Source organism: Podarcis bocagei (assembly GCF_964188305.1).
Source record: "Podarcis bocagei genome assembly, chromosome: 15".
Taxonomy (NCBI): Eukaryota; Metazoa; Chordata; class Lepidosauria; order Squamata; family Lacertidae; genus Podarcis; species Podarcis bocagei.
The window spans coordinates 4,432,902-4,459,535 of NC_138141.1; the positions used below are offsets into that span (position 1 = coordinate 4,432,902).

At 43.7% G+C, this 26,634-nt stretch overlaps 1 protein-coding gene across 2 annotated transcripts in view; it reads right to left on the minus strand.

Annotated features, from left to right (window-relative positions):
- Nucleotides 1-4,671: 4,671 nt before the first annotated feature.
- The window catches only part of EBF2 (EBF transcription factor 2), a 265,985-nt gene continuing 244,022 nt past the window's right edge, over nucleotides 4,672-26,634 (minus strand). Inside the window, exons 15-17 of one of the 2 annotated variants that reach the window (XM_081171701.1) lie at nucleotides 21,774-21,941; nucleotides 17,038-17,101; nucleotides 4,672-6,689 (exon numbers count right to left, since the gene is read on the minus strand). In XM_081171701.1, coding sequence (XP_081027827.1) covers nucleotides 17,070-17,101; nucleotides 21,774-21,941 — 200 coding nt within the window. In that variant the 3' untranslated portion in view covers nucleotides 4,672-6,689; nucleotides 17,038-17,069. The remainder of the gene's footprint in view (nucleotides 6,690-17,037; nucleotides 17,102-21,773; nucleotides 21,942-26,634) is intronic. The other variant, XM_081171700.1, reaches the window with a different exon arrangement.

Genomic DNA, 26,634 nt, shown 5'->3' on the forward strand with positions numbered 1-26,634 from the left:
TAACAAAGGGTTGAAATTATGAATATATCAAGGACAGGACTCAGTGTCATATGGTGCTATTTTATCATTAATTTTGTTATTCCAGAAGTTAACTCAAAAGTGTCTACCTTTATGTACAGTGGTACCTTGAGTTACAGACACTTCAGATTACAGACGCTTCAGGTTACAGACTCCGCTAACCCAGAAATAGTACCTCGGGTTAAGAACTTTGCTTCAGGATGAGAACAGAAATCACATGGCGACAGCGTGGTGGCAGTGGGAGGCCCCATTAGCTAAAGTGGTACCTCAGGTTAAGAACAGCTCCAGGTTAAGAACGGACCTCCAGAATGAATTAAGTTCTTAACCCGAGGTACCACTGTACATCTATCTTCTTCTTGTTTATTTGATGTTGTTCTTTGATATATCAGTTTCCCACATCTTCTGTAACCATTCTTTTAATGTTTGAATTATTTTCTTTTTTCTAACTGTGCAATGTAAAACTTAACTCCTGTTAGCAGACTGAGAGCCAATTGTACATCTGTATTTCTTTTGTTTTTAATATACACAGAATGGTAGTTTTAGGACTTCTTGTGATATATTTGACTCCTGAGCCTCCTCTCTGGGGTTCTGGAGCCCAAGTGGCTTATTAGTATTTTGGGAGCTTCAGGCTAGAGCAGAGGTGGCAGAAATCTTGTTCTGAAGCTGACTCTGGTTAGTGCACATAATGGTGCCTACCATGGGGTTACAGAGAAGACTCGTTTTTGCAGCTTGTATTGCATCCTCTAGTAGTTGGCTGGTGAAGCTACTCTCACTGTGGATTGTCTGAAGGTTACTGACTTCCACTGTGGGAGTGGGGCCTCTGGAACATTTAGTGACCCACTGTGACCTACTGGCCACACACTTTGAGGATGAAGTCACTTGACTTTGGAGTGCCCTGGAATCTCCAGTTGTTGGCTGTTCCAGATGAAGTGTCCATTGCCAGATGTGTTGTGTGATCAATTACAGCTCCTGCAGCCAGATGATGTGGACAAGGTGTTGGTGGTTATGGGTTTACCTACGTGCCCTTTGACCACTGTCCCTCCTGGCTTATTAAATGTAGCAGAAGGGGTTTGGCTGATTGGGTCCAGAGTGTGCTTAATGGTTCATTGCATGAGGGGATGGTTCCTGCTGCTTTGAAAAAAGCAGTGGTGCATTCACTCCTTAAGAAACCAGCAATGGACCCATCAGACTGGAATAACTATTGACCATTCACAAATACCCCCCCCGGGGGGGGGAGGTGGTGGAGAGAGTTGTGGTAGGACATTCATGGATGACATTTATTATTTAGATCCATCCCTATCTGAAGTCAGGCCTGGCCATGGGACTGCAATGCCCTTGGTCACCCCAATGGATGACCTTTACAGACAGCAGGATAGGGCAAGTGTGACCTTTCTCCTGCTTATTGACTTCTCTGTGGATTTGATACAATTGGCCATGGTATCGTCCTGGGCTGGCTGCATGGAATGGGTATTGCCATAATGTGGGACAGTCAGGAGGGCTTCTGGAGATGACTGCAGTGGTCTGGCAAGGTGGTCCTTCAGATAACCTGCTCTTAGGCCATTTAGGGGTTTCTACATTGAGAGTACAGGTAATGCTTCCAGGATTTGTGTAATATGCTGTTGTGAATTAGGTACACTGGTCAAATACTGAGCAATGTAGGGAGATGGGATGTTCAGATATGAAGAAACCCCTCTCATCCAAATAGTTAAATAATCTGTCAGCTGAGCCCACTTTCTAGCTTCAACTGTTCATTTCTCTTTGGGGCAGCATTTTGCTTTCCCCTCTGTTGCATAGTCAGAATGATTTCCCCCCTGTTCCATGGTTCAGATGGAAGCTGCCCATTCCACGTTTGCCACGCCTCCTGCTCACCATGTATTGCCTCCCATATCACAGCCCTTCTGCCTGCCCCTGCTTCTTGCACAGCCCCCCAGCTGTCAGTTTAATCTAGTCCTGCAAGCAGAGTTAATGAGACACTTCCACGTCCATAGCTTGGCGTGATTAGAACTCCTCAGATCCTCTCTCTTGCAGCAGCTGTGCCTTGTCAATGACTTAAATGGTTTAACTGTTCCGTCAATTCCCTAGCTGTCCCCCATAAGTGGCTGAAAGAGAGGCTACTGTTTCCCTGCTGATTAATGTGGAATGCAAGTTTGACCCAAACAAACTCTTGGAACAGTGTGTGTGTGTGCATAAAGAGAGAGATAGAGAAAAGGAAATATTTGGTTTTCACAAGTATTGGAAAGAGGGAGTCTTGTGAGCTCCCCACTTGCCCTCTGTTATGAATTTAAGAAAGAGATCAGAAACTTTTTTTTTTTTTTTAACTAACTGTATGTCCAAATTTGTGCAAACTCTTATTAGTCTTAACTATGGGTTATTGAAACAAGGCAATTCTGAACAATAAATTATGAAAGTGGCTTCTTTTAATAAGCCACCATTAAGATTAACCACAGTGTAGAATTTGAACATTGCAACTAGAACACGAAGCAATACTCCTTAGGAGCTGCTGGATTGTGGGCGTCACTGTCAGTGGTCTTCCATGGCTCAGATCCACTAGGATCTGGGCATTCAGGATTGTGGGCCCAATTCTGGGACATTCCCTTCCCATTGTTGTCAGACAGGACCCCTCCCTGTTGAACTTCAAGAGCTCACTGAAGTCTTCTTCAGTTCCCAGCATACATTTTAACTAAATTCTTATTTAAACAGTTTAATTCTTTTTAGTATGGAGTCTTCCGTCCACTGCTTAGAGATGACTATAATTAAACATAAATTGTTGACATAAATAAATAATAAAAATGAATAGCTGATGCATGGACACAAGGCAGCCTGGATGGCGTCAGTAGAGATATGAAGTTGGAGTTGTTCCACAGATGGCTAGGTAAAGGTAAAGGGACTCCTGACTGTTAGGTCCAGTCGGAGACGACTCTGGGGTTGCGGCGCTCATCTCACTTTACTGGCTGAGGGAGCTGGCGTACAGCTTCTGGGCCAGCATGACTAAGCTGCTTCTGGCAAGCCAGAGCAACTCACAGAAATGTTGTTTACCTTCCCGCCAGAGTGGTACCTATTTATCTACTTGCACTTTGACGTGCTTTCGAACTGCTAGGTTGGCAGGAGCAGGGACTGAGCAACGGCAGCTCACCCCGTCACAGGGATTCGAACCGCCAACCTTCTGACCGGCAAGCCCTAGGCTCAGTGGTTTAGACCACAGTGCCACCCCCATGGCTACTACTTTCCAACAAAAGAGTTGATGATGCAGAGGTGATGCTGAGATTTTTTATTTTTTGCCACTCACTTCACCTGTCTTCCTCGATGCCTGATGTTTCTGCATCCATGTGGGGCTCCTTGGATTCTTTCAAATGAGGTTATTTTTTGGGGGGAGGGTATCTGTTATCAGTGTAGTGCCTCTGTAAGCTACTTTCTTAGTCCTGTCTATAGATAGGATTTTCATGATATACAGATCTCAAAATCAGATTCCTGTGGAATGCATTGAATGCTTGTTCTACACCCTTTAAGATTAGGTCCATTCATTTCAATGGTTCTACTCTGAGTAGAAGTTAGTTCACTATGACCTTGTCTGCAACCTTCCCCCTCAAAAGCAGGGGTGGAGGAGGCCAAGCCAAGACATTTTGCTTCCTCAGATCCTAAAAGCCTCTTCACGTTACAAATTTCATGGGGTAATCAGCATGTAGATTGTAACATGCAATGTTCCTACATGTGTGAAAGTCATGCTGTGTGCTTATGCTGGGAAGTTGTGGTCAGCTGCAGCTCTCTGGTGATACAGCACTGATTTATGTACTGGTCCATAAAAACATAAGAATGAATGAGATCAAATGTCCTTTGAGTTCAGCAATCTGGTTCCCACAATGGCCAACATGAATAATGGCCACTGACACCCCCCTTTTGATGTGTCTAATCCTTTTTTTTTAAAGGCCTCTAGCCGAGTGGCCCTTTCGTCTCCTGTGGCAGTGAATTCCATAATTTAATAATTGACTGGGTGAAATAAATTATTTTCTCTGTTCTGACAATCAGTTGATTAGGTGACCCAGTTTCTAGTATTATAAAATAGAAGGGGGAGACATCTCTTGAACTCAGATCCATCAAAGCTGAATTGAAATGGATGTCTACTGTTCAAAGCTTTAGGGAAGGGGTGGGAAACTGGATCTGGCACACAGGCCATTTTGACAAGTGGGCAGGGCAGTGTGGGTGCAATCTGCTGTTCCCACCAGTGCCTCCACTCAGCCCAAATCTTGCCTGTCCATGTCAACTCCAGTCCTGTCCAGGTGAATTGCAATTATGTCTGGAGGGCAACTCTTGATTCCACTGTACTTCATGGTCCATTACTGTTGAACTGGTTCTTTGCATTAAGCAAATTAATGTGGATATGAAGATCATCATTGACTAGCTTACTGTCTTGTGGCTATTATTATTTAGTTAGATGCAATAAATGATACCTTTATCTTGCTGGTTCTGTTCAGCATAATAAAAGTGAATGCACTGTGATTGCTGATCCATGAGAGTAGTTTCATTTGTTTAACATAACTGAGAGTTGCAGGTGTATAAAAGAGAGAGAGAAAAGAATGCAGTTGCCCTAATGAAGAAAACAGGAATTAAGTAAACATTTCCTATATACTTTTTGTCATGAACTTTCACAAACAATCATCATGGGAAAACACTAATGTTTTTATTCCCCTGAAAAACACAGTTACCCTCATTGGGTGCACAGAAGTTTGGGTTTCACCTTAAAATACAGGTACATATATAAATAGTATATTGTAAAAAGCCAATAAGTGATCAATAGATTTTATAGGCATATTATCGACATGTGGGACTCCAGTGGAGATGATTACAATGACAGAAGCAGAAGGGGGTTTAGAAAGTCTTAGGGACTCTACCAATTCATTAGAACAGCTCTTACCAGCAATCAGCACATGAATAGGAGAGGTATGGATCAGCTTATTCATGGCAGTCCTCATGAATTTCCAGGGATGGTTGCCCTGAATCATGGATCCGTTTACATTTAAAGCACATATGAATCTCTTGTGCAGCCATGCTTTCCCATTCATTTCAATGGAGGGCCCCATTGTTTGCATGTGCAGAACCCGTCCCTCCAGCCACTTTTTCTTTTTCTTTAAAAAAAAGAAGAAGGAAGGAAGGAGAGCGTTGTAGAAACCCATGCAAATCAGTGGCCTGCCAGGGAGCCAAATGTATATTCGAATCCAAATTCCTGATTTTTTGCTGCGTTGTCAGTCCTGCATTACATAAAAACTCTACAGGTTTCTTATAATGTACATGTTACATCAAATAACTGAAATTTGATTGAAATGTGTCAGTATTCAGATATGAACATTGACAATTCTGGACAAATTTCACAATTTTCCCCAAACTTAGGAATGTTGGTGACTATCGACTGGCATCCAAGACAGAATTTGGGCAAAATCCCTCATACATGAGTTTCAACATTCTCCGAAACACACACAGAATTTTGCCTTTGCTACACAAAAAGCAACCAATGGGAGAAACCTTTTTCTGTTCCCTCTTGCTCAAATTGAAACCTGACAGTTCTGCACAAAAACCTGATAAAAAGCCCATACATGCCACATAGTTACTGGTTGGGATGTATGAAACTAGACAGCTTACTTCAGTACCTGAAACCTTAATTGAATCAAAAGGTGAAAAAGGTGTATAATATTCATACATTAACTACTGTCCTATATTTATATATATGTATATATACCATTATGCGTATAAAAGCTTGTGGATGAGTCCTTCGTGAAGAATTTAAGGAATTCTTGTACATTGGTTCAATCAGAAGCAGGAGAGAAGGTGAAGACGGATTGTACTATAAAGATGCACGCTTGGAGCTGCTTGCTTTTTTTTTTTGCATTATTTTTGTTCATCGTACAACAGGAGACAGAAAAAGTTCCCCTCCCCACCAAAGTCTTCAATTTCTACCTCTACATACAATAACTTACAAGTTTATTTATTTAAATAATTGTAAAACATCTTACATTTTCCATTTTAAAAGAGATTAAACTATAAGCAAATACACACATACGTCCACATTCCACCATTCATATCAGTTTTATAGGAAAATCTTCCATGCTGGTACCCTGTTTTGTGGTTATTATCATTTTCTGCACAAACTAAATTGGTATCTGAAAGGCTCCATAGAAAATAGAAACTTCAACATTTTTATTTTTATTTTCCTACAAAGTAAAACAAAAGAGTATCCAAAATATTAAGCTTGAATGGTTGGCCAATTTGTTCCTCCTTTTAATATTTTACAAACATTAGGAAGGCTTTGTGTCCATAAGAAAAAGAATTCTTGTACTCCGGACTCAATCCCATAAACAGTGTGCATTTGGATCATGGCCAATTCCTCATTTTAATGTTCTTGTGAGAGGGGGGTGGGTTGATGTAAGCGTATATGAAACCTGGAACAGATGAGAGCAGCCTCCTGGTGTGTCTGATTCATTATTATTTTGTTTAAAAAGTGCCCTTGCGTTCTGCACATGGCTTCCCCCAGCAAAAGAGCTTGTAGTGCTCCCCCCCCCCTTTTTAGTGCTCCATAACAATAAGTAGTTTTGTGCTGTAAAAAAAAGGGGGGAAATGTCGGCGGGGACTCCAGCAACTCCTCCTCTTCTTTCACATTGGAGGAACAACAAGACCTGTCATAGCTGAAAATGAAAAGGGACAACATTAACATTTCAGCTGCTTGTCAAAATAGAAATATAGCAGACAAAGATGGTTCAATTATTAGTTATTCATTAACATTGGCATTTCCAATGCTCGTTAAAATAGAAATATATAGAAATGAAGCTGGATCTATCCCTAGTCGCTTCCAGGCTGAACACTCCATATGTTTGTGTGTACTGCTAAAATAAATAAATATTCATCCCTATTTCCTCTATCCAAGGTCAGTAAGAAGCAATAAAATAGGCAGGATTTAAAACCATAATATGTACTTTGCCTTTCCAAACTGGACAGATGTTACCCTTCCAACTCTACAATTCTATGATAATGTGTTAACTCACTTTTACAGAGAATTGCGGTGGTATCCTTGACAAATCATTGCACTCCAGGGTTGCCTTTCCACAGATCCTCCTTCTAGTAACCCTGATTTATGAGGATTATTTTTATTTATTTAATTTTGCAAAAACAACAACAATAGAAAACCACACCACAACCACAAGGGGTTGTGGGGAGGCATCCCTGCAATGCAACAATACCATCTGAATTCTCTGTGAATGAGTGAACAGATGATTAGAAAAGGGCAAGTGGAGTACAGTGGTACCTCAGGTTACAAACACTTCAGGTTACAAACACTTTGGGTTACAGACTTCGCTAACCCAGAAGTAGTACCTCGGGTTAAGAACTTCGCCCCAGGATGAGAACAGAAATCGTGTGCTGGTGGCAGCAGGAGACCCCATTAGCTAAAGTGGTACCTCAGGTTAAGAACGGTTTCAGGTTAAAAACGGACCTCCAGAACGAATTAAGTTCATAACCAGAGGTACCATTGTATCAACTTCTCCTAGACTAGAAACAATTGTTTTTCAGAATGCTGAATGTGGCAGTCACAGTTTTGCACATGGATTTCTAACTCCTGAACCTGGTCAAACAAATACTTTTGTAGACATTGAAGTTTTTGAAACATTTTGCAGATTTGCTTAGAGATGAGAGCCAAAACAAAAAACAAAAAACTGAAAGTGTACAAAATGTGCGCAATAATAGCTGTATCGTATTGCCTTTAATTCTCTGGGGTGGGATGGGGTAGGGTAGCCTCAGCTGCCATCCAGCCATGATTAGTGCCCATTGGAGTTGATAGGGTAGGCAACAGGGAGACCAACAGGAATTGGGGCCAAAGTCAATGATAGGCAGAACCAACTAATTCTAGTTTTGTCCCCAGCCTCTTCTCTGCTGAGTTCTACGAGGGCAACACTTGAGAATAAGGAAGAAGAAATCAACAGACAATGCCAGCCTCCGGACTGGTTGTAAGTAAGAAGCAAGGCAAGTGGAGCCTGGCTGGGGGCAGACTGGGGCTGGAGAGGCAGTGCCCTGTTTGCTCCAATGGGCCAGCTTCCATCTCTTTTCAACCTTAATCTTACCCTTTCTTAGTTAAAGGTAAAGGGACCCCTGACCATTAGGTCCATTCGTGGCCGACTCTGTGGTTGTGGCGCTCATATCGCTTTATTGGCTGAGGGAGCCGGCGTACAGCTTCCGGGTCATGTGGCCAGCATGATTAAGCCACTTCTGGCGAACCAGAGCAGTGCACGGAAATGCCGTTTACCTTCCCATCAGAGTGGTACCTATTTATCTACTTGCACTTTGATGTGCTTTCGAACTGCTAGGTTGGCAGGAGCAGGGACCAAGCAACGGGAGCTCGCCCTGTCATGGGGATTCAAACCGCCGACCTTCTGATTGGCAAGTCCTAGGCTCTGTGGTTTAACCCACAGCGCCACCCGCGTCCCCCTAACAGCAAACTCTCTCAGTGAGGAGAGAACTTGGGGGGGGGGGGTTTGCCAAGAAAGGCAGCAACTACTGTGGGGCCAAGTGAATGCTTTCCCCATTGTTGAGATGATGTGGCATAAGCTTCCTCTGATTTTATTGCTGCTTTCAACTGATAAAATCCAAGGGTATTAATTGCTTTCTAAAATGTCCAATCCTCTATTTGACCTATTTCTGTGAGATGACTTAATGGCAGCTTGTAGCCTACCTTTTGTTCTTGGAAGCTGCTCAATGCTTCTCCCCTTCCTCCCCTTTGGGGCTGTGCTGTCAAAAGCCTATTTCCCAGTCTGCACTACTTTTTATTGAATGTTTGTGAGCTTCGGATTAAGGTCTTACACTGCTCGCAAAGCTGTAATTATTTTTGCCTGTATTACTATATATTGAATCGATGTAACTTTTCAATAAAGGTGGTTCATGGCAGGACATACCATGATGAGGGGGGAATATAGGAACCATTGTGATTATTCCACAGGGATTGTGCTCTCTCTCTCTCTCTCTCTTTATTGGAGAGAAATGGAAAGGAAGAATTAGAGACATGCTGCATTGTATTAACCTCAAAAGACTGCCGTGATCAGATGAGGCGCATGATTAAGCTTGTCAAAAATCACCCAGATGCTAGGGTGACATGCACACCTTAGGTATGTGTTATTAATAATACTAATAAACATAAGGAACTTTTGTTCCTTTCCTACTTGCAAAGAAAAAACAAACAAAATGCAAGCAGGGCCATCTTTCCCATGCAGTGACATTAAGCAGGTTGCTTTGGACAGAGGACAGGAACATATACCTTATAGCAATACAGATTATGGGTGACTTGAGGTTCAAGGGGACCTCTAGCTAAGAAGCATCTGCCAGGCCCCTGACACCTGCTGCCCCCCCCATTCTGACACCCCTGCACTTGTATTGGGTTCAGTGGCTGTGGTGCAAGGAAGCAACTATGCTGCATTCCACTGGAGGAGTTTGTAAGATGCCTACCATTTAGATTTCCAAAAATTCAATAGGAACCTAGCTATATAGAAAGATGACTTATATCAAGTTGAGCCACTGACCCATGTAGCTCAGTATTATCTACACTGAGGGCTCATCAAGACTTGCACTAGAAAGCGGTTTTCTGCTTGTCCTGTGCTTTCAAGGCACAGGTCTGAGTGATCTTGCCCTTGTGCCACCACTTTCCCCCAATCTTCCTGCTCTTTAGTGATAATTTGGAGTAATCCAGGAAAAAAACCAATTGACATTTGCTCCAATTCAGCAGTAAAGATCAAGTTTCCTCTGCGGAAAGTGGAGGGAGAAGGGCCAGTCTGGATGAGCCTTGGCTGGCAGGGGCTCTCCAGGTTTTCAGGCAGGGGACATTCTCCTACCTTGGAAATGCCAAGATGCTCTTCTGCTGAGCTATGACCACTGAAGGGCATTGCAGGGAGTTTAAAACCATGGAATGCAGGGCAAAAGGTGAGCCAAGTGGAATGGGCAGGTGGGTGGACTTGGCCTGTATGTGTCAGCACTCATGTACTGCCTGAGAATGATGCATAGAGACAACGGAAAGGTTCACCTACAATTTAAAGCAAATTCTGGATCTCTGCATGTAATCATTATGGAATGGCCTTGCAATGGATGGAAGGACCCATTAGAATCTGGTCCATCCCAGTTTTACATGAGCCAAGACCAAGTCCATCCCATTTCTGTGTGGGGTTTAAAGGGAAACCCTTTCAAAATCTGCACAGGAATATGAAGTTATATGAAGTGTTGCCGCTGTCTGGATAATAGGCATTTTTCTTGCCTTCAAAGAAAGCTCCCAAACAGGGATCCTTGCTGCCATACATGATTTGAATACAATAGAGCAAGTTTATTACACAGGGCAGCCTTGTGTTCCCACCCCCTGTACAATTCCCTCTGAGAGTGACAGAATGTTGTTAAGTCCCATTATTCCCGGGGGGGGGGGGCTTGCTCTATTGTATTCAAAGTGTGTGATGACAAGGAGCCTTGCATGCTACCCACTCCAGGTTGTGTCTGGATGACCTGTTTTGGAGCTTTCCAAAATGGAAACGGGGAGAACCTGTTGCCCACTCCCCTGCTCTTTTCGGGCACAGTTCCATACCTAAATGCTCTAAGTCCTAGCAAATGTTTGTTGGTTTGTTCTGCCCTGGTGCTTTCCTCACGAAAACCCCACTTTCTAGCGCTCAAAATTGGAGCAAACACCAATTCAGAGATTCTGTGGATTGACTTTTGCTCCAATTGAGATTTAAAGAGCAGGTTTTTGTGGGGAAAGTGCCAGGGCAAAACACGGAGCTCTAAAGCATGGACTGTGCCTGGAAAGAGCTGGGCAAAAGCTAAGTAACTCTTGGGCTCCTCATAAAGGGATCCACAGGACTGTGGATTCTGGATTCATAATATAAGCCAATCCCGGTCATGATCCAACCAGGTCAAATCAAGGCAGCCCACTTGGGTATCTGTGTTCTGCAGATTCCTCTCTCACCCCTGCTTTGATTGAGCTCAGTGAAAACTATAGATTCAAATAACTACATGCACAGATATTCTATTCAACCCATCAAAAGCAGTTTGAAGCTTGAGAGCATATGTTATACAGATTTTCCCGATAACCTTTTGAAGAAAGGTGCTTTTTCCTCCCTTGTTTATTCTGGCTTTGGGAAACATGCATTCTTGCTTCTGTGTTACAGGGAATGCCTGTGCATGGTGAATGTGAATGTTCACATGTGAATGCTGACAATCACAGGTGAATTTGTGAATGCCTCCAAACTAATATTTCTCACCTTCTCTGACATACACTAATGAATGGTGAACAGTCAAATTTATACAACTTTCTGCATTCACTGCTGCATATGTGGGTTTCCAGACATTCACAAAATTTGTTGAGGCTTGTCAACTTCACACAACATTTCAAACATTTAGGATCACACACACATATAGCAAACCACTGCTGTAATCAATCACATTTCACAAGAGCTGAACTCATAATCTCAGTAATGATAAGAGGCGAGATCTGGGCTGAGAACCTCAGAAAAAAATCAGGCCTCGTTATTTAAGGAGGAAAATGCTGTGGCATGTAACTATTCCTCTCCCCCATTAGCTTCTTCTGCGGTGGCCTCTGAGGGTTATTTCAGTAACTTGTTGGAAAAAGCAGCCTCAGGTTTGTAACAAGATACACAATTGCTTGGACATGTGCTGCCCAAGGTCTAGAGGCTCTCAAATTTCTCTCATTACTAACACCATCACGTCTTGAACGTTTGTTTCCTCCTTGTGAAGGCCTCCCCTTTTGTTTGAGATCACTGGAAGCTATAGTTTCAAATGCATAGATATACTATACTATCATAAGCAGTCTAAAACTGAGAGAGTAATTAGCTATGATGTTATTTAAACACATACTATCTAAATCAGCCAGGTATAGCACAGAGAAAGTGAGGTGCAATTGGGTTTCGTTTCATTTCATTCATTCGTTTTAGATCTCATTTTCTACCCCACAGTGCCCAGAATGATGCTTTGTCAGGAGCACTGCGGAGGATGCAAAATTGTGCCCAGACAACAATGACAGCATCAACCCTTATATAAAAAAAAGTTGTGCTACTGCCTGCTCATGAGAAGTCCAGTCCTTGATAAACTGTTTGAGAATTTCTCTTCCTCCTGGATAAATTATGTGAGGTTTGCCTCCTAAATTTATCTGCCTGTGAACAGGGGGGTGAACTTCATGGCACTGTTTCAACACAGCTCTAGTGTCTTACTCCTAATCGTTCAACAACAGCAATAGCCGAGGATGTGACCCTATGCATGCTGACTCAGAAATAAGCCCTGTCTTCATTGCAACTCAATTCCCACTGCACATAGGATTGCAACCTAAAATTCTCCCCCCTTTCAAAACGAGAGTGCTCTGGCCCCACAAAAAAGTGTAGGGAAAATCAGGAATGGACTATTATATAATATGACTGTGAATTTAGCTCTGTTACGAAAACCAAATTGCTGCACTGAGCGTGTACTCAGACACAGGCTCCTTAATTCTATGTCCATCTCTCTGAGACATTATTTTTGCACCTGGTTCTGCTTGGCTATGCTTGAGGTTCTAATAAAAAATAAAGTAGATCCCACAAGCCTGAACTTTGTGTGTGTGAGAGAGAGAGAGAGGGAGGGAGGGAGGGAGGGAGGGAGGAAGACTCTTAAACAAGAAAACTGAAACTGAATAGAGCCTGACATGGGAGTTCTCCAGACTATACCTTGAGACTCCACCAATTTCACAAGGAATCAAGTCTCAAGGCAAAGTCAGGAGAAAAAAGCTTCTTGACAGTTTCAGCTCCCCTGGACTTACTGCAGAGGTGAAACTGACAAAAGGCTTCTCCAGATTGTGCCTCAAGGCTTTTCATCAGTTTTCACCTCCTGCTGGGTATTCTACAGGGCAGAGGAACTCGGGTCCAAAATAATTTTATTTGGAGGTGTGGAGCATGAACTCTCCAAATGTGATTTCCCTGCTTCTGCTGCCACCGCCAAGTGCCCTTTCCTCTTTTGGTTACTAGGCAGTGGTGGCAGCAAGGCAGCAAAATCAGTTATCTCCCACTAGGGATGGACAAATCTGCTCGTTTCTGTTTCTCTTGGTTTCTCATTTCCCCAGGCTTAACTTCAGTTCACTCCATCAATTTGCAAATTTTTCTTTAAAAAAGTTTGCACATAAATCAATATCCACCTCCATGCACATTTCCCCTAATATCTGCATCCTTGCCTAAGATGTAAACTTTTTTCCCCCCAAGCAATTTCCACTAATATGTTGTAGCATCGTATGTTGTTTTTGTGGACACTTTTTGGTTAGAGAACTGCAGTACCAAATTCAGAGAAGTGTAAATTTTGAATGACAGCTGTATCATCCCCTTATCATTTCAAAAAGTGTGATCTGGGCAAGTTCTCATTAAAATGCAAACTGAATAAATTTCTCCATTGTCAAGACTTCCCACGTACCACTGCTGCAACCAAGATATGAAGTGACAGTTACACAGTAAACACACAACTTACACTCACTTAATTTATATGACTGCAACCTTACGTGGGTGATGGGGGAAATAAATGAATAACAGGGGAGTGGGGGAAACCTACCATTCCCTGCTCTCCATTTATTAAGATGCTCAAGGGTCTGAAAACCAAGCCTTATGAGGAATGGTTGAGGAGTTGGGTATGTTTAGTCTGGGAAAGAGGAGACGAGATAGGATACCAATCTTCAGATATCTGAAGGGCTGTCACATGGAAGAGGGAGCATGCTTGTTTTCTCCTGCTCTGGAGGGTAGGACTCAAACCAATGGATTCAAGTTACTAGGGGTTCCAATTAAACGCCAGGAAAAACTTTCTGACACTATCTTACTGTTAGACAGTGGGACATTCTCCCTTGGGAGATGGAGAACTCTCCTTCACAGGAGGTTTTAAAGCAGAGGTTGGATGGCCGTGTATCATGGATGCTTTAGCTGAGATTCCTGCATCTCAGGGGGTTGGACTAGATGACCCTCTGGTGCCCTTCAAACTCTACAATTCTATGATTCCCTACACACCTGTGTACCCAATAGGTTTTTCTTGCTTATGGGCTCTAGAAAGTTGCAGGAGGGCCATGGGAATTTCCCAGAGCCCTCGGGCCTCCTTTCCAAAGCAAGAAGTGAGATGCCTCACTTTCCAGGCAGTGGAAAAGAGGTGTGAGGGCTCTGGGATGCTGCAGAAGCCCTTGCGCCACCTTCTCAGAGCCTGTAGCCTAAAGAGGTGCAGTTCATTCTACAGTGTCATGATTTAATTTCTGCCTCATTCCTCTGCATATGCAGATAATGATTTGCAGTGTGGCTCTTAGCATACAGAAATGGGGCCTGCAACAAAATGTTGCAGTGCGGAGTATTCATGTTCCAGTCATTAATCCACACCTTTATCCATGACTCTCTATTTTCTCCCTTCTCCTAGCTACTTTTCCATTCCTTTCCACACACACACAAGCCAGTTAGCCTTCTGTGGCAAGTGAGCATGCTCAGTCCTCACTGGGCTATTTTGGTTGTTTTCCCCGCTCTGAGGAGTCTCCCCACGAAAGACTGTTGTGTACTTGTGTGAACCTTAGGGTTCCCCTGTAAGCCTGCTGATCCCTCCCTGATGCCATTTTGGCTGCATAACCAATGACATGCACACCCAAACATTAGAGATAGAGAGAATAATTTCTCCATTCAGATATTCCGATCTAGGCAAAGGCATAGGTGGCCAACAGTTCCTTTGTGCTGCTCCAGCAGTTTCCAATTTGCTGCCTTGCATCTGTGATGAGATGATTAGACACCAGGGTACTCATCACTTCACGTTGCGTCACGTCACATTACATCTCTGCCACGCTGTTTTTAAGCAGCCTTGACGTCCGACACAATATAAATGCCGGGCTTTTCCTGATCAAGACACCTGCTATCAATTTGGGGGAGCAGCCAAGAAATGGGGGTGTTGTCAGGCCTGCTGCTTTCCCCCTGCCTACCATGTCTGGCTACATAAGAGGAATGTCTAGCAGATGGCACACAGGGAGCGGAAAGCAGGAACACATGGCACAAGGCGGGTTATCTGAGGGTATCCGTGTGTCATTCCTAACACCATTGTGGAAGCCAAGAATCATGTGGGTTTCCTCCCTTGTGTAACCTTAATGAGAACCATAGAGCAACTTAGAATAACAACCAGTTGCTTGAAACATTGCAAGATTTCAAACAACATGTTCTTTATCAGAAATAGGTGGTAAGGGCACACCAGTGAAATAGAGAGCATATGGGGATAAGAAAAGAAAAACCTTTTTGGCCCATCCAGTCCAGCATCTTACTTGCCACAATGACCAACCAGATGCAGGCAAAGTGCACGCTCTACCACTGAGCCCTTTCTTACATTGCCTCTGAACATGGAGGCTTTATATAGCTATCATGGCCATTAATAGGACAATCATCCATGTGTTGTTTGGTTCCCAGGACTCCACCATTTCATTCAACATGCTTGCCCTGGTAGAGCACTCAGCTCCCTCTGGTGAGCATGATGCAGCTCAGCATTGGAGCTTCGGGGTGGAAGGCTCTCTGTCCTCTCCTCAGCCCCAAGGTTCTGGTTTATTTTGGCTCTGCACTGATTGGTTATTTATAGAACTCAAAAAGCAAGGAGACAAATCAAACTTCTGCACACCATTCCAGGTCTGAGCTGGAGGAAGGGCAGAATCCTCAGCCACTTCTTAGCTCCATGAAGCTGATCATCCTTGACCTGACACTGTGTTTCTAAGGTGCAATGTAAGGTCAGGGAAATGATTGTACACTTTGGGAAATGAATGTAGTCCTGGTGCTCACAAATGTATTGGATTCCCATCCAGGCCAGCAAATAACCATGGACACCTACAACTTGGCTTATGAGCTCATCTAAGCTGGTGGGCAAACAAGAGGACTACATTCATTTCCCAAAGTGTACAGTCATTTCCCTGACCTTACATTGCATCTTAGAAACACAGTGTCAGGTCAGGGACAATCAGCTCATAATGGGTTTGGAGTTAGGGGAGAGATTACCAAGTACAGTGGCAAGACGAAATTAATTCGTTCCGCAAGTCTCTTCGTCTTGCGGTTTTTTCGTCTTGCGATGCACGGTTTCCCATAGGAATGCATTGAAAATCAATTAATGCGTTCCTAGGGAAACCGCCTTCAGACCAGGTCCGGGGACAGTCTGTCCCCGGACCTCTTCTGAAGGCTGGGGGGGGGGACAAGGGCTTTTCTTCCCACCCCCAGCATTTTAAAAAACCCCGGGACAGCGGAGGACTTCTCCGCTGTCCGGGCGATCTTAAAATGCTGGCGGGCGGCATTTTAAAATCGCCCCGGACAGCGGAGGACTTCTCCGCTGTCCGGGGCGATTTAAAAGCCCCTGGGAAGGCAGGCAGGGGGGACAAAGACTTTTGCCCCCCGCCAGCCTTTAGAAGAGGTCCTGGACCTCTTCTGAAGGCGGGCGGGGGGCGAAAGTCTTTGCTTCCCCCCCGCCTGCCTTCAAAAGGTGTCCCCGCGGCGGCGGGAGGTGTCCCCTGCCCCCCGCCCGGCTTCGGAGCACCGGGAGAAGCGATCTCCCCGCAGCCCCTTGCTGCAAAAGACGTCCGGGGGAAGCGGGGAAGCGAAGCGCTTCGCTTCCCGCTGCCCCCGACCTCTTCTGAAGCAAGGGGCTGCAGGGAGATCGCTATCTCCCCGCAGCCCCTTGCTTCAAAAGAGAAGACCCGCTGTCCCCGGGGCAAGCTTCGTTTTGCGAAGCAAGCCCATAGGGAAATTCGTCTTGCGAGGCAACTCGAAAACGAAAAAACCTTTCGTTTTGCGAGTTTTTCGTCTCGCGAGGCGTTCGTCTTGCGGGGTACCACTGTATGCTGAAAATGAAAATAAAGGGGGAGCTTCAAAAGGAGCTCTCCAAAATGGATGAATGGGCAAATGAGGTTCAGTTTGAACAAGTGTAAAGTGATGCACATTGGGGCAACCACCCCACCCTTAACAAACATATACATTAATGGGGTCTGAACTGGTGGTGACTGACCAGGAAAGAGTTCTTGGAGTTGTGGTGGATAGCTAGATGAAAATGTCGACCCAGTGTGCGGCAGCTGTGAAAAAGGCAAATTCCATGTTAGGGATCATTAGGAAAGGGATTCAGAATAAAACTGCCAATATCATAATGCTGTAATATACCACACGTAGAACATAGTGTACTGTTCCGGTTGATGCACATGGTGAAGGGCAATGCAAGTGATCTGAGGGATGGAGCAACTCCCTTTGGGGGCTTTCTAGTTTAGACAAAAAGGGGGGGGGGTAGGAAGAGACCTAATAGAGGCATATAAAATTATGTATGCCAGGGAGAAAATGGACTGAGAGAAGTTTTTCTTCCTGTCTCATAATATTGGAACCAGGGTAATCTAATGAAACTGATGGTAGATTCTGGACAGACAAAAGGGAGGACTTATTTAAGCTATGGGATTTTTTACCACAAGATGCAGTGATGGCCACCAACTTGGATGACTTAAAAATGGATTTACACAAATTTTGGGAGGATAAGGCAATGGCTACTACCCACTGCTGGCTATGTACTATTTACAGTTGCTGAGAATCACAAGTGCAGACAATGCCTGGCTGAGCTCATGTCCTGCTTGCGGGTTCCCCATAGGCATCTGGGTGGCCACTGTGATAACAGGATGACGGACTAGATAGGACTTTGTTGTGATCCAGCAGAACTCTTTTAATGCTCCTAGGCCATTTCCTGCTCAGGTAGATGGTCACACTTCAAAACATCTGTAAGGAACACTTCACACATGACATTTTCTGTACATGAAAATGGGGGTCTGGTTTAGGATGGGGTGGGGGACATTTTTAGACTATGTGATAATTTGGCAGACTGATGGGTTCCACGTGCTGTGCAACTACAGTTGTAAACAAACAAGGGGAGAATGGAACCCTGATGAAGTGGGATACCTGACTGTGGGGAGACTTCTAAACGCATTTGCCTGAACGTGTTTACAATAACCCTGCAGACCTTATTGCTCCGTGTAGGAGGTCAAAGGTGGGTGGATCAAGGATATTGGGGGCAGTGGTGGTGACTGGGTCCTCTACACAATTTCAAAAACCTCTTCAGGTGTTGAACTAGCTATGGAACTAGATAGCTAGAGATATGTATAAGTATGTATGAGGTATGTATTATACATGTATATATGGAAGTGCATATTCACTCACAAAAAGCAAGGAAGGGAGATTTTATGGGGCATTTTTACAAGTTACTTTTAAAGAGACTGTGTTGTATGTTTCCATTTTGGGGAAATAAATACTTTTTATCCAACCCCCTGGTGGTTCAAGAAGAGATTTCACATATACTTTGGAGCCCTGTCTGTGCTCTTTTAGGATAGGGGATCACTGCTGAGACCAGGAAGGCCCTGGAACCACTCAGTTTCCCTGTAATAAAATCATTTTGCTCTATGGAGAGCTGAAATTTATTCAAGCCCATCAATTCTATGTCTTTGGCTGTACAAAAATAACTTACATGGCTAGAACTGTCCATTCTCATTCATCTCCCTTTACAAATTGATCAGTCTCACTGAGGTTCACAGAGGGATGATTTCTTTGGTGAGGTTCCTAAGCAACATTAGGAGAAGATAGAGAAGCTCTGCAAGAGCATCCCAGGGTGGTGTCGTCAATACCAAGGCCTATGCTCTAGCAGGGAATCCCACAAATGGCTCCAAGAGCCTCTGCCTCCTGGGTTAGACCAGTGGTTGGCCAAGCTGGCTGGTAGCAGCACATGAAAGAAGAACTATTTGGAAGAACTATTGCATCAAGGTTGTTGTGCACATTGCAAAACAAACAAACAAACAAAACACCATTGAGATTGTACATCCCATTGATGGAAGAAAGACTGGTGGATATAAACATACTAAATAAGTAAAATAAACAAATGGGAATTCATGGGGAATGGAATGCCAGAGAGAGGGAACACATAGAACAATAATCATAGAAAGTTGCCTTATACTGATTCAGACACTTGGTCTATCTAGCTCAGCAGGCACATGGTCTTGCCCCTGCAATTGAGGGGGCCGGCACCACATGACGTGATCACATCATGTGCGCATGCTGCATGACAAGCTCATGTCACTTGTGTGTGCAATACATCAGCACATTGCAGGTGTTCATGCACAGTGTGCACATGTCACTCTGGAATATTGAGGGGGCCAGGCCTCCTCCTTGAAATTTTTTGAAGGGTCCTCAGCCCCCCCCCCCCCGATGGTGCTCCTGTAGCTCAGTATTGTCTACACAGCAGCTCTGCAGGCTTTCAGGCAGCTGACATTCCCAGCTCCACCTGGAGATGCCGGGGATCACACCTGGGACCTTTGCATGTAGAGCAGAAGCTCCTCAATGGAGCCTCAACCCTTCCCTGCCAGGCCTGCTCCTCTAGCCTGATCCCTCTGCCTACTTGTCTCTCAGGGCTTATCCACACTTCTACTTGTCCCATTCCTAGAAAGCAAGAGCCAAGCACTTTTCCATGTGTCCCACACTTTCCAGGCATGGGTCCAAGTGGGTTTGCCTTTGCCCCACCACCCAATTGCCACTTGTTCTGATTTAATGCTAAACCATGGATTTTCCTGGAGGAAAGCTGTGGGGCAAATGGAGGTATGCATGAGCCCCAAGGGAACCTTTGCTTTTCTTTCTTGGGGCAGTGTGGGAAATTAAACTGGTTGCTACTGCTAAGAGTAGAGTGTCCAGGGCAGGTGATAGGACCAGTCAGCTGCCAAAAGTGCCAGGATGTGAATATCATTTGCTGGAAAAGAGGGATGGGACAGAGTTATTGCATCCAAGTCTCCTTCCCTTCCTACCCTCTCAGGTGCTGAGTTCAGCAGAGACACCCCTCTTGGTAGTTCCTCCATCTTCAGAAGCTCAGGGGGTGGGGTGGCTCGGAAGAGGGCATTCTCATTGGCCGTCCCCAAGTGCACCTGGTACCTTTATTATATAGCTTCCAGCAATTGCTGAAGATGCATCTCTTTGCCCTGGCTTTAGACACTTTGTCGTTGTTGTTGTTTAGTCGTTTAGTCGTGTCTGACTCTTCGTGACTCCATGGACCAGAGCACACCAGGCACTCCTGTCTTCCACTGCCTTCCACTTAAAAGGTCTATATTTTCTGGACCTACCTTACTTCTGTAATTTTACGTTGTAATGTAAAACTCTTTTTAATATTGCATTATAATGTTGTGTTTTAATGTTATAACCCACTCTGGGACTTTAGGGTGAAGGGTGAATAATAATAATAATAATAATAATAATAATAATAATAATAATAATAATAATAATAATAATAATAATAATAGCAGCAGCAGCAGGTATTTGGTTGACCACTGGTTTAATCTTGTGGCACTTTCAGAATGATTTCCCCCCTTTTCCATTTGCAAATTACCTAGCAATATGGGTGAGCCAGTAGGTTTTACGTGGAAACTTATTAGCTTGCTATTAAGGAGATTCACAAACACACTCCACACTAAAAAAAATAATAAAAGCCACTTCAAGGCAACTGGGAGAGTGGAAAGAACTCTTCAGCTGTCTGTGGGAGGGCTTGCCATGGGTGGCAACAATTCATTATCCTTTCTTTAACTTTTTATAACACAGTCTCCGCAGGTGCTGGCAATATAGCTCTTCTTGGTCATTACCAGCCGGCAGCCACCCTCCCATCCCCAGAATGAAACATTGCTTCACAGGGATGGGAATGGCAGTCACTGTCCTCTGAGAGGAGCTCCAACAGTTCCCATCAAAAACTGAAAATACAACAGGGACCAAATGCCCGTTTGTTGCAGCCACCATAAATGATGGGCCTCCTCACTCCACCCCAGAGTCTTTAAAAGAATGTTGCTTCCCCCAACTCACACACTCACAAATCTATGTGTGTGTGTATCTTCCATCTTAAAAACTCACTACTCCATTTGCAGATGTCAGTTTTCGGTGGGGAAATATTTTCCAAACATACTTTTCTCCATACTCTTTTGGGTAGGGTGCAGGGACAACAGCACAACATTCAGAGAAGTCTGCATTCTGAAAGGTAACTGTTGTTCTCAGACATCCCTAGACCAGCTGATTTAAGCTCATGGACCACAGTTTGGGAACACATCTCCTAGATGAAGGCGGGCTCCAGTAGGCTCACTCCAAAGATACAGCCCTACCTACTACACTTCACTTTAACTTTAAGATTCCTGAAACCTTTCTGCCTGCCGATATCATGAACTAGATGGCACCCAGCTTACATTCAGCCCGGATTCACAAACATTACTTGTACATCATGTTGTAAGTGCAACAGCAAAGATCATTCATAATGTAACTTAAGGTGTTCTCTCAATGTTAAAGCAAGCCAACCAAGAGGCTGCTGCTGGTGATGTAGCTTAGCAACCAGTTACAGTGTCATGATCTTTGCTGAGGTTGGCTGTCTTCTGATTGGCCGTGCAATTCTGAGGGACTTTCCCCTTATATGTGTTAGTTGTATATCCCTCTACTATGAACAAGGCCTGACTAAAGAAAAGTCAAAACCTTTCTCTCCAGGTCGTACATTGTTTTTGTTCAGTTTCTCTCCATTGATGCATTATCAGGATTCCTGTTGTCTCTGGACTCCATCTGTGTTGTTTAAGTGATATTGCTAATGCATCGAGATCCTCCAAGCTTTCAGCTTCTTTGTTGTTTCTGTATCTGCCTTTGAGACAAAACACGTTGCATGCACGGAGGCTCCAGGGGGCAGGGAGTGGAAAATAGAGTTTTACGTACCTCTGAACCCATTTCCATTGCCAGTGGAGCAAGCCGGGGAAGGAGACCCCTGGGGTCGGATGACGGGAGCAAAGGCACTCTTTTGTTTGACAGCAGGAAAGACAGAAGAGGAGAATGGGAGGATGGAGGAAGTACTTGAGGAACCAACTGTTGGACTTGAAGACATCACTGAAGAGGAGGGGAAGGGAGAAACAGAAATTCCATTAGAAGAAATAGGAATTTTGGGGACTGGAAAACCCCCCTCCCTCTTTCCCTCCCACTTCACACCACTTTACAATCCAAAGAGCATCTTTAAGGGGTGACTGATGAGAACTTAGTTCTTTGGTTTCAAAGCCCAGTTCAGGTGTTCAGCCTGGAAATGTTCTGACACAAAGGCCACATCCACAACTTGCATTTAAGGCATTCTTATACCACTGTAACCATCACAGCTTCCCCCGAAGAATCCTGGGAAGTGTAGTTTGTTAAGGGTGCTGAAAGTTCTTAGGAGACACCTACTGCCCTCCCAAAATGACAATTCAATCCTTCCAGCCAGGGAGCTCTGGGAATTATAGGAATGGAGTCTCCTAACAATTCTCAGCACCCTTAACAAACCATAGTTCCCAGGATTCTTTGGGAGAAACCATGACTTTTAAATTGACCCAGTGTGGTGTAGTAGTTAGGGTGTCAGAATCAGGCCTAGGAGATCAGGGTTCAAATTCCCACTTGGCAATGAGGATCACTGGGTGACTTTGGGCCAGTCCCTGTCTCTCAGCTTAACCCGCCTCACAAGGTTTTGGGGGGATAAAATGAGAAGAAGAAGAAGAAACATGTACACCACCTTAATAGTGCTTTAAATACAGTGGAACCTCGGCCTTCAAGCATTTCGGAAGCTGAACAATTCAGAAGCTGAATGTCGAAAACCCAGAAGTGAATGCTTACGTTTTCTAACACGTCTCGGAAGGATTCAATTCCACTGAAATTGCCGACCAGCAATTGCACCTCGGTTGTTGAACGTTTTGAAAGTCGAATGGTCTTCCGAAACGGAATACGTTCGACAGCCGAGGTTCCACTGTATATGGACAGGTGTGGCCAGAGTGTAAGGCAGCAGGGAGGTGTATGCTGGCTCCGCCTGTGATGTCCCTGCACACACCTTTCTTTATCAAGGTTCCTTGCAAGAATCTGCCAAGTATGTTCAGTCCAACAGGCTCAGAAACCTTCTCCCCAGTCAAGACAGGAAGATTAGGGGGTGGAGCAAAAAGATGTCCAGGAGGGAACATGGCCCTTAGAGTTAAAAAGGCATTATTTGACCCCATTCTATTGTAACAGAGCGAAAAATGGCTACTTTACAAGTAGGTCTTTCAAAAGACAGGTTTTATTTGTAATGTTAAACAACAGCAAATAATAGATCTAAGAACAAACAGAAACAGGAAGGCACATTGTCCTTGTTTTGCAACTTTTACAAAGATCTCCTGAAAGACTTGATTAATTCAGTGGCCATTATTTGTAGCCTGGAAGATACATGGCTTTCTTTTCTTGGATACAAATGAGATTATTGCAGAAACTGTAAGTAAATTCCTGTTGAGAGCAATGGATTTAAACAAAAAAACAAAAAACCACCTTGTCCTTATAAACATAACCGCTTTTCACTACCTCTCAAAAGAGTCATTTAATATTGTATCTCATTTTTCAAGTGTTAATAGATGTACTGTATATTCCATTATGAGATATGTTGACTGGTTCAATAAACTCTTTGATATAAAACAAATAAATAAGACCTTCTGAAGCTATTACATAATATAGTATAATCGGGTAATATTCAATCACATACTCCTTTTCCTGCATTATAAATTTCTCCTTCCCATTCTTTTTATATCTATTAGCTAGTTTTCTTTTTATGTATGATTGTAAATGTTTGTGTGAGTACATCTCTGGAAGTGCTGTTGTTGGAGCAATGCATTTTATTGATGTGTTGGTTTAACAAGATTTATATACCACATAATAATCAATAAAAATCTCTAAGCAGTTTTATCCACACAAATGGATAAACTTTAAAAACAAGTAGACATGAAATGTAGCAAACTATAGAGCAATTTTTCAACAAATCTGGATAATAAAGTTTTATGTCTGTGTACGTTTCTCTAAACAAAAAAACTTTTAGTTACCATTTAGTTATATCGATACCAGGAAAGGTCCTAGAGAAGACAATTCCACAGTCGGTCTGTGAACCCTTACAAAAGGATGCGGTGACCCTGCATGGGTTTCGCAAAAACCAGTCATGCCAGACATCATTTCTTTTCTTTTTCCCCCAATGGAGTAACAAGCTTGGTGGGTCTGGGGAATGCTGTGGACATAGTGTATCTTGAAAAAGTTAATGGGGTGGTGCTGTGGTCTAAACCACTGAGCCTCTAGGGCTTGCCAATCGCAAGGTTGGCAGTTGGGGTCTGCATGATGGGGTGCGCTCCCGTTGCTCTGTCCCAGCTCCTGCCAACCTAGCAGTTCGAAAGCATATCAGTGCAAGTAGATAAATAGGTACCGCTCTGGCGGGAAGGTAAACTGCTCTGGCTTCCATCATGGTGTTCCATTGCGTCAGAAGCGCTTTAGTCATGCTGGTCACATGACCAGGCTCCCCCAGCCAGAAAAGCGAGATGAGCACTGCACCTCATAGTCACCTTTGACTGAATTAAGCCGACCAGGGGTCCTTTACCTTTACCTAGTGTATCTTGATTTCAGTAAGATTTTGACAAAGTCTCCCATGATATTCTTGTGAGGAAGTGGTAAAATGTGGATTGAACAAGGTAACTTGGGGTCCCTTCCAACTGTAGAATTCTGTTATTCCATTATTTTAGCAGGCACGGAAAGCAATACAGAGAAGGCAACTGCCAAATATTAATAGGCAGGAAGTTCCAGAGATTAGGTGTTGCCACACTAGAAGACTGGTTGGAATGAATATTATGTGGTCTTGTAAAGTGGCCAGTGGTTCAGAGGGCACATCTGGGGCAAGGCAATCTTTCAAATAAACTGACACAAACATGATTTCTCCCTCTCTCATAACACTCATAGGCATGCAGTGACATTGAAATTCACTAAAGACTCCGGATGGACAAAAGAAAGCATTTTTTTTTCATGCAGTGCACAGATAAACTATGGAACTTGGTCCCACAGGAGGTTGTGATGGCCACCAAATTGAATGGCTTTAAAACAGGGTTAGGCAAATTCATGGAGGATAAGGCTATCACTGGCTACTAAGCCTGATGGCTATTGTTGTACCCGCAGAGTCAAAGGCAGTGCACTTCTGACTACAAGTTGCCAGGAACCTCAGGAGGTCCTGCTTTTGACAGACATCTGATTGGCCACGGTGAGAACAGGATGGTGCACTAGGCTCCTCTTATGTTCTTCTTAAAATAAAAAAAAAAATCCTTCCAGTAGCACCTTAAAGACCAACTAAGTTAGTTCTTGGTATGAGCTTTCGTGTGCATGCACACTTCTTCAGATACACTGAAACAGAAGTTGCCAGATCCTTCTATATAGTGAGAAGGTGGGGAGGGGTATTACTCAGAAGGGTGGTGGGAATGGGAGATTGGCAGATAGCTGAGATGAGCCTGTTGACGACTCTTAACGACTGTAATAGGTCTTACAGGAAAAGGCAAGGGGTGAGAAGGTGAGAAATTGCTTAGTCATGTATAATGAGATAAGAATCCAATGTCTCTATTCAGACCAGGTCTCTCCATTGTTTTAAGTTTGGTAATGAGTTGCAATTCAGCAGCTTCTCTTTCCAGTCTATTTCTGAAATTCCTTTGTAGTAAAACAGCTACTTTGAGATCTTGTATAGAATGTCCTGGGAGATTGAAGTGTTCTCCTACTGGTTTCTCTGTTTTGTGATTCTTGATGTCAGATTTATGTCCGTTTATTCTTTGGCGTAAGGTTTGGCCTGTTTGTCCAATATAGAGAGCTGAAGGACACTGTTGGCATTTGATGGCATACACAATGTTAGACGATGAGCAATTAAATAGTCCCGAGATGGTATGTGTGATGTTGTTGGGGCCAGTAATGGTGTTGTCCGGGTGTATGTGGCAGCAAAGTTGGCATCTGGGTTTATTGCAGGCTCTGGTGCCAGTGTCCGTGTTAAGTCTGGTTGTAGTATTATTGTGGGTTAGGAGTTGTTTAAGATTGGGTGGCTGTCTGTAGGCAATGAAAGGTCCAGGAGAGGTTGTAGATCTCTGATGATGCGTTGAACTGTTTTAACTTGGGAGCTGTATGTGATGACTAGTGGTGTTCTGTTATTTTCTTTTTTGGGTCTGTCTTGCAGCAAGTTCTCTCTGGGTATCAGTCTGGCTCTGTTGATCTGTTGTCTAACTTCATCTGCTGGGTATTTTAGTTCTGAAAAGGTTTGCTGTAGATCTCTTAGGTGAGAGTCTCTGTCTTCTTATGATTGGATTTTAAGTATAGAACAATATCAAAGGTGTCCCTATCTTCATCTGTCAAATGTCGCAGGACACAGAAGCTAAAGACCAATATTTTAGATGGTGATTATTATGATGATGATGATTGAAGCAAACTTTAGACACTAGGAGAGAGATGGTTGAAACTGGAAGGAACTAAGCTTTGCAATCCATTTTGGGATCCAATTGGCAAAAACACTCATTTTGTTGCTCAAATCCACAGCATGCCCACACAATCACAGCTGGATTTTACTCTGCACATTTTCTTCTCAGAGCCTGAACATTTCCTTTTTTAATTTTTTAAAGGGTCTGTCAGCATCTCATTGTAAACCCTTATTGTCAGGGGTTTATAACTCAGCTGTAAAAATTTCTCTCTTTTTCCCTGGAGCTAAAACTTGGCACACATAACTCAGTCAGGAAGTGGAGTTTGTAAGGGTTTTCTT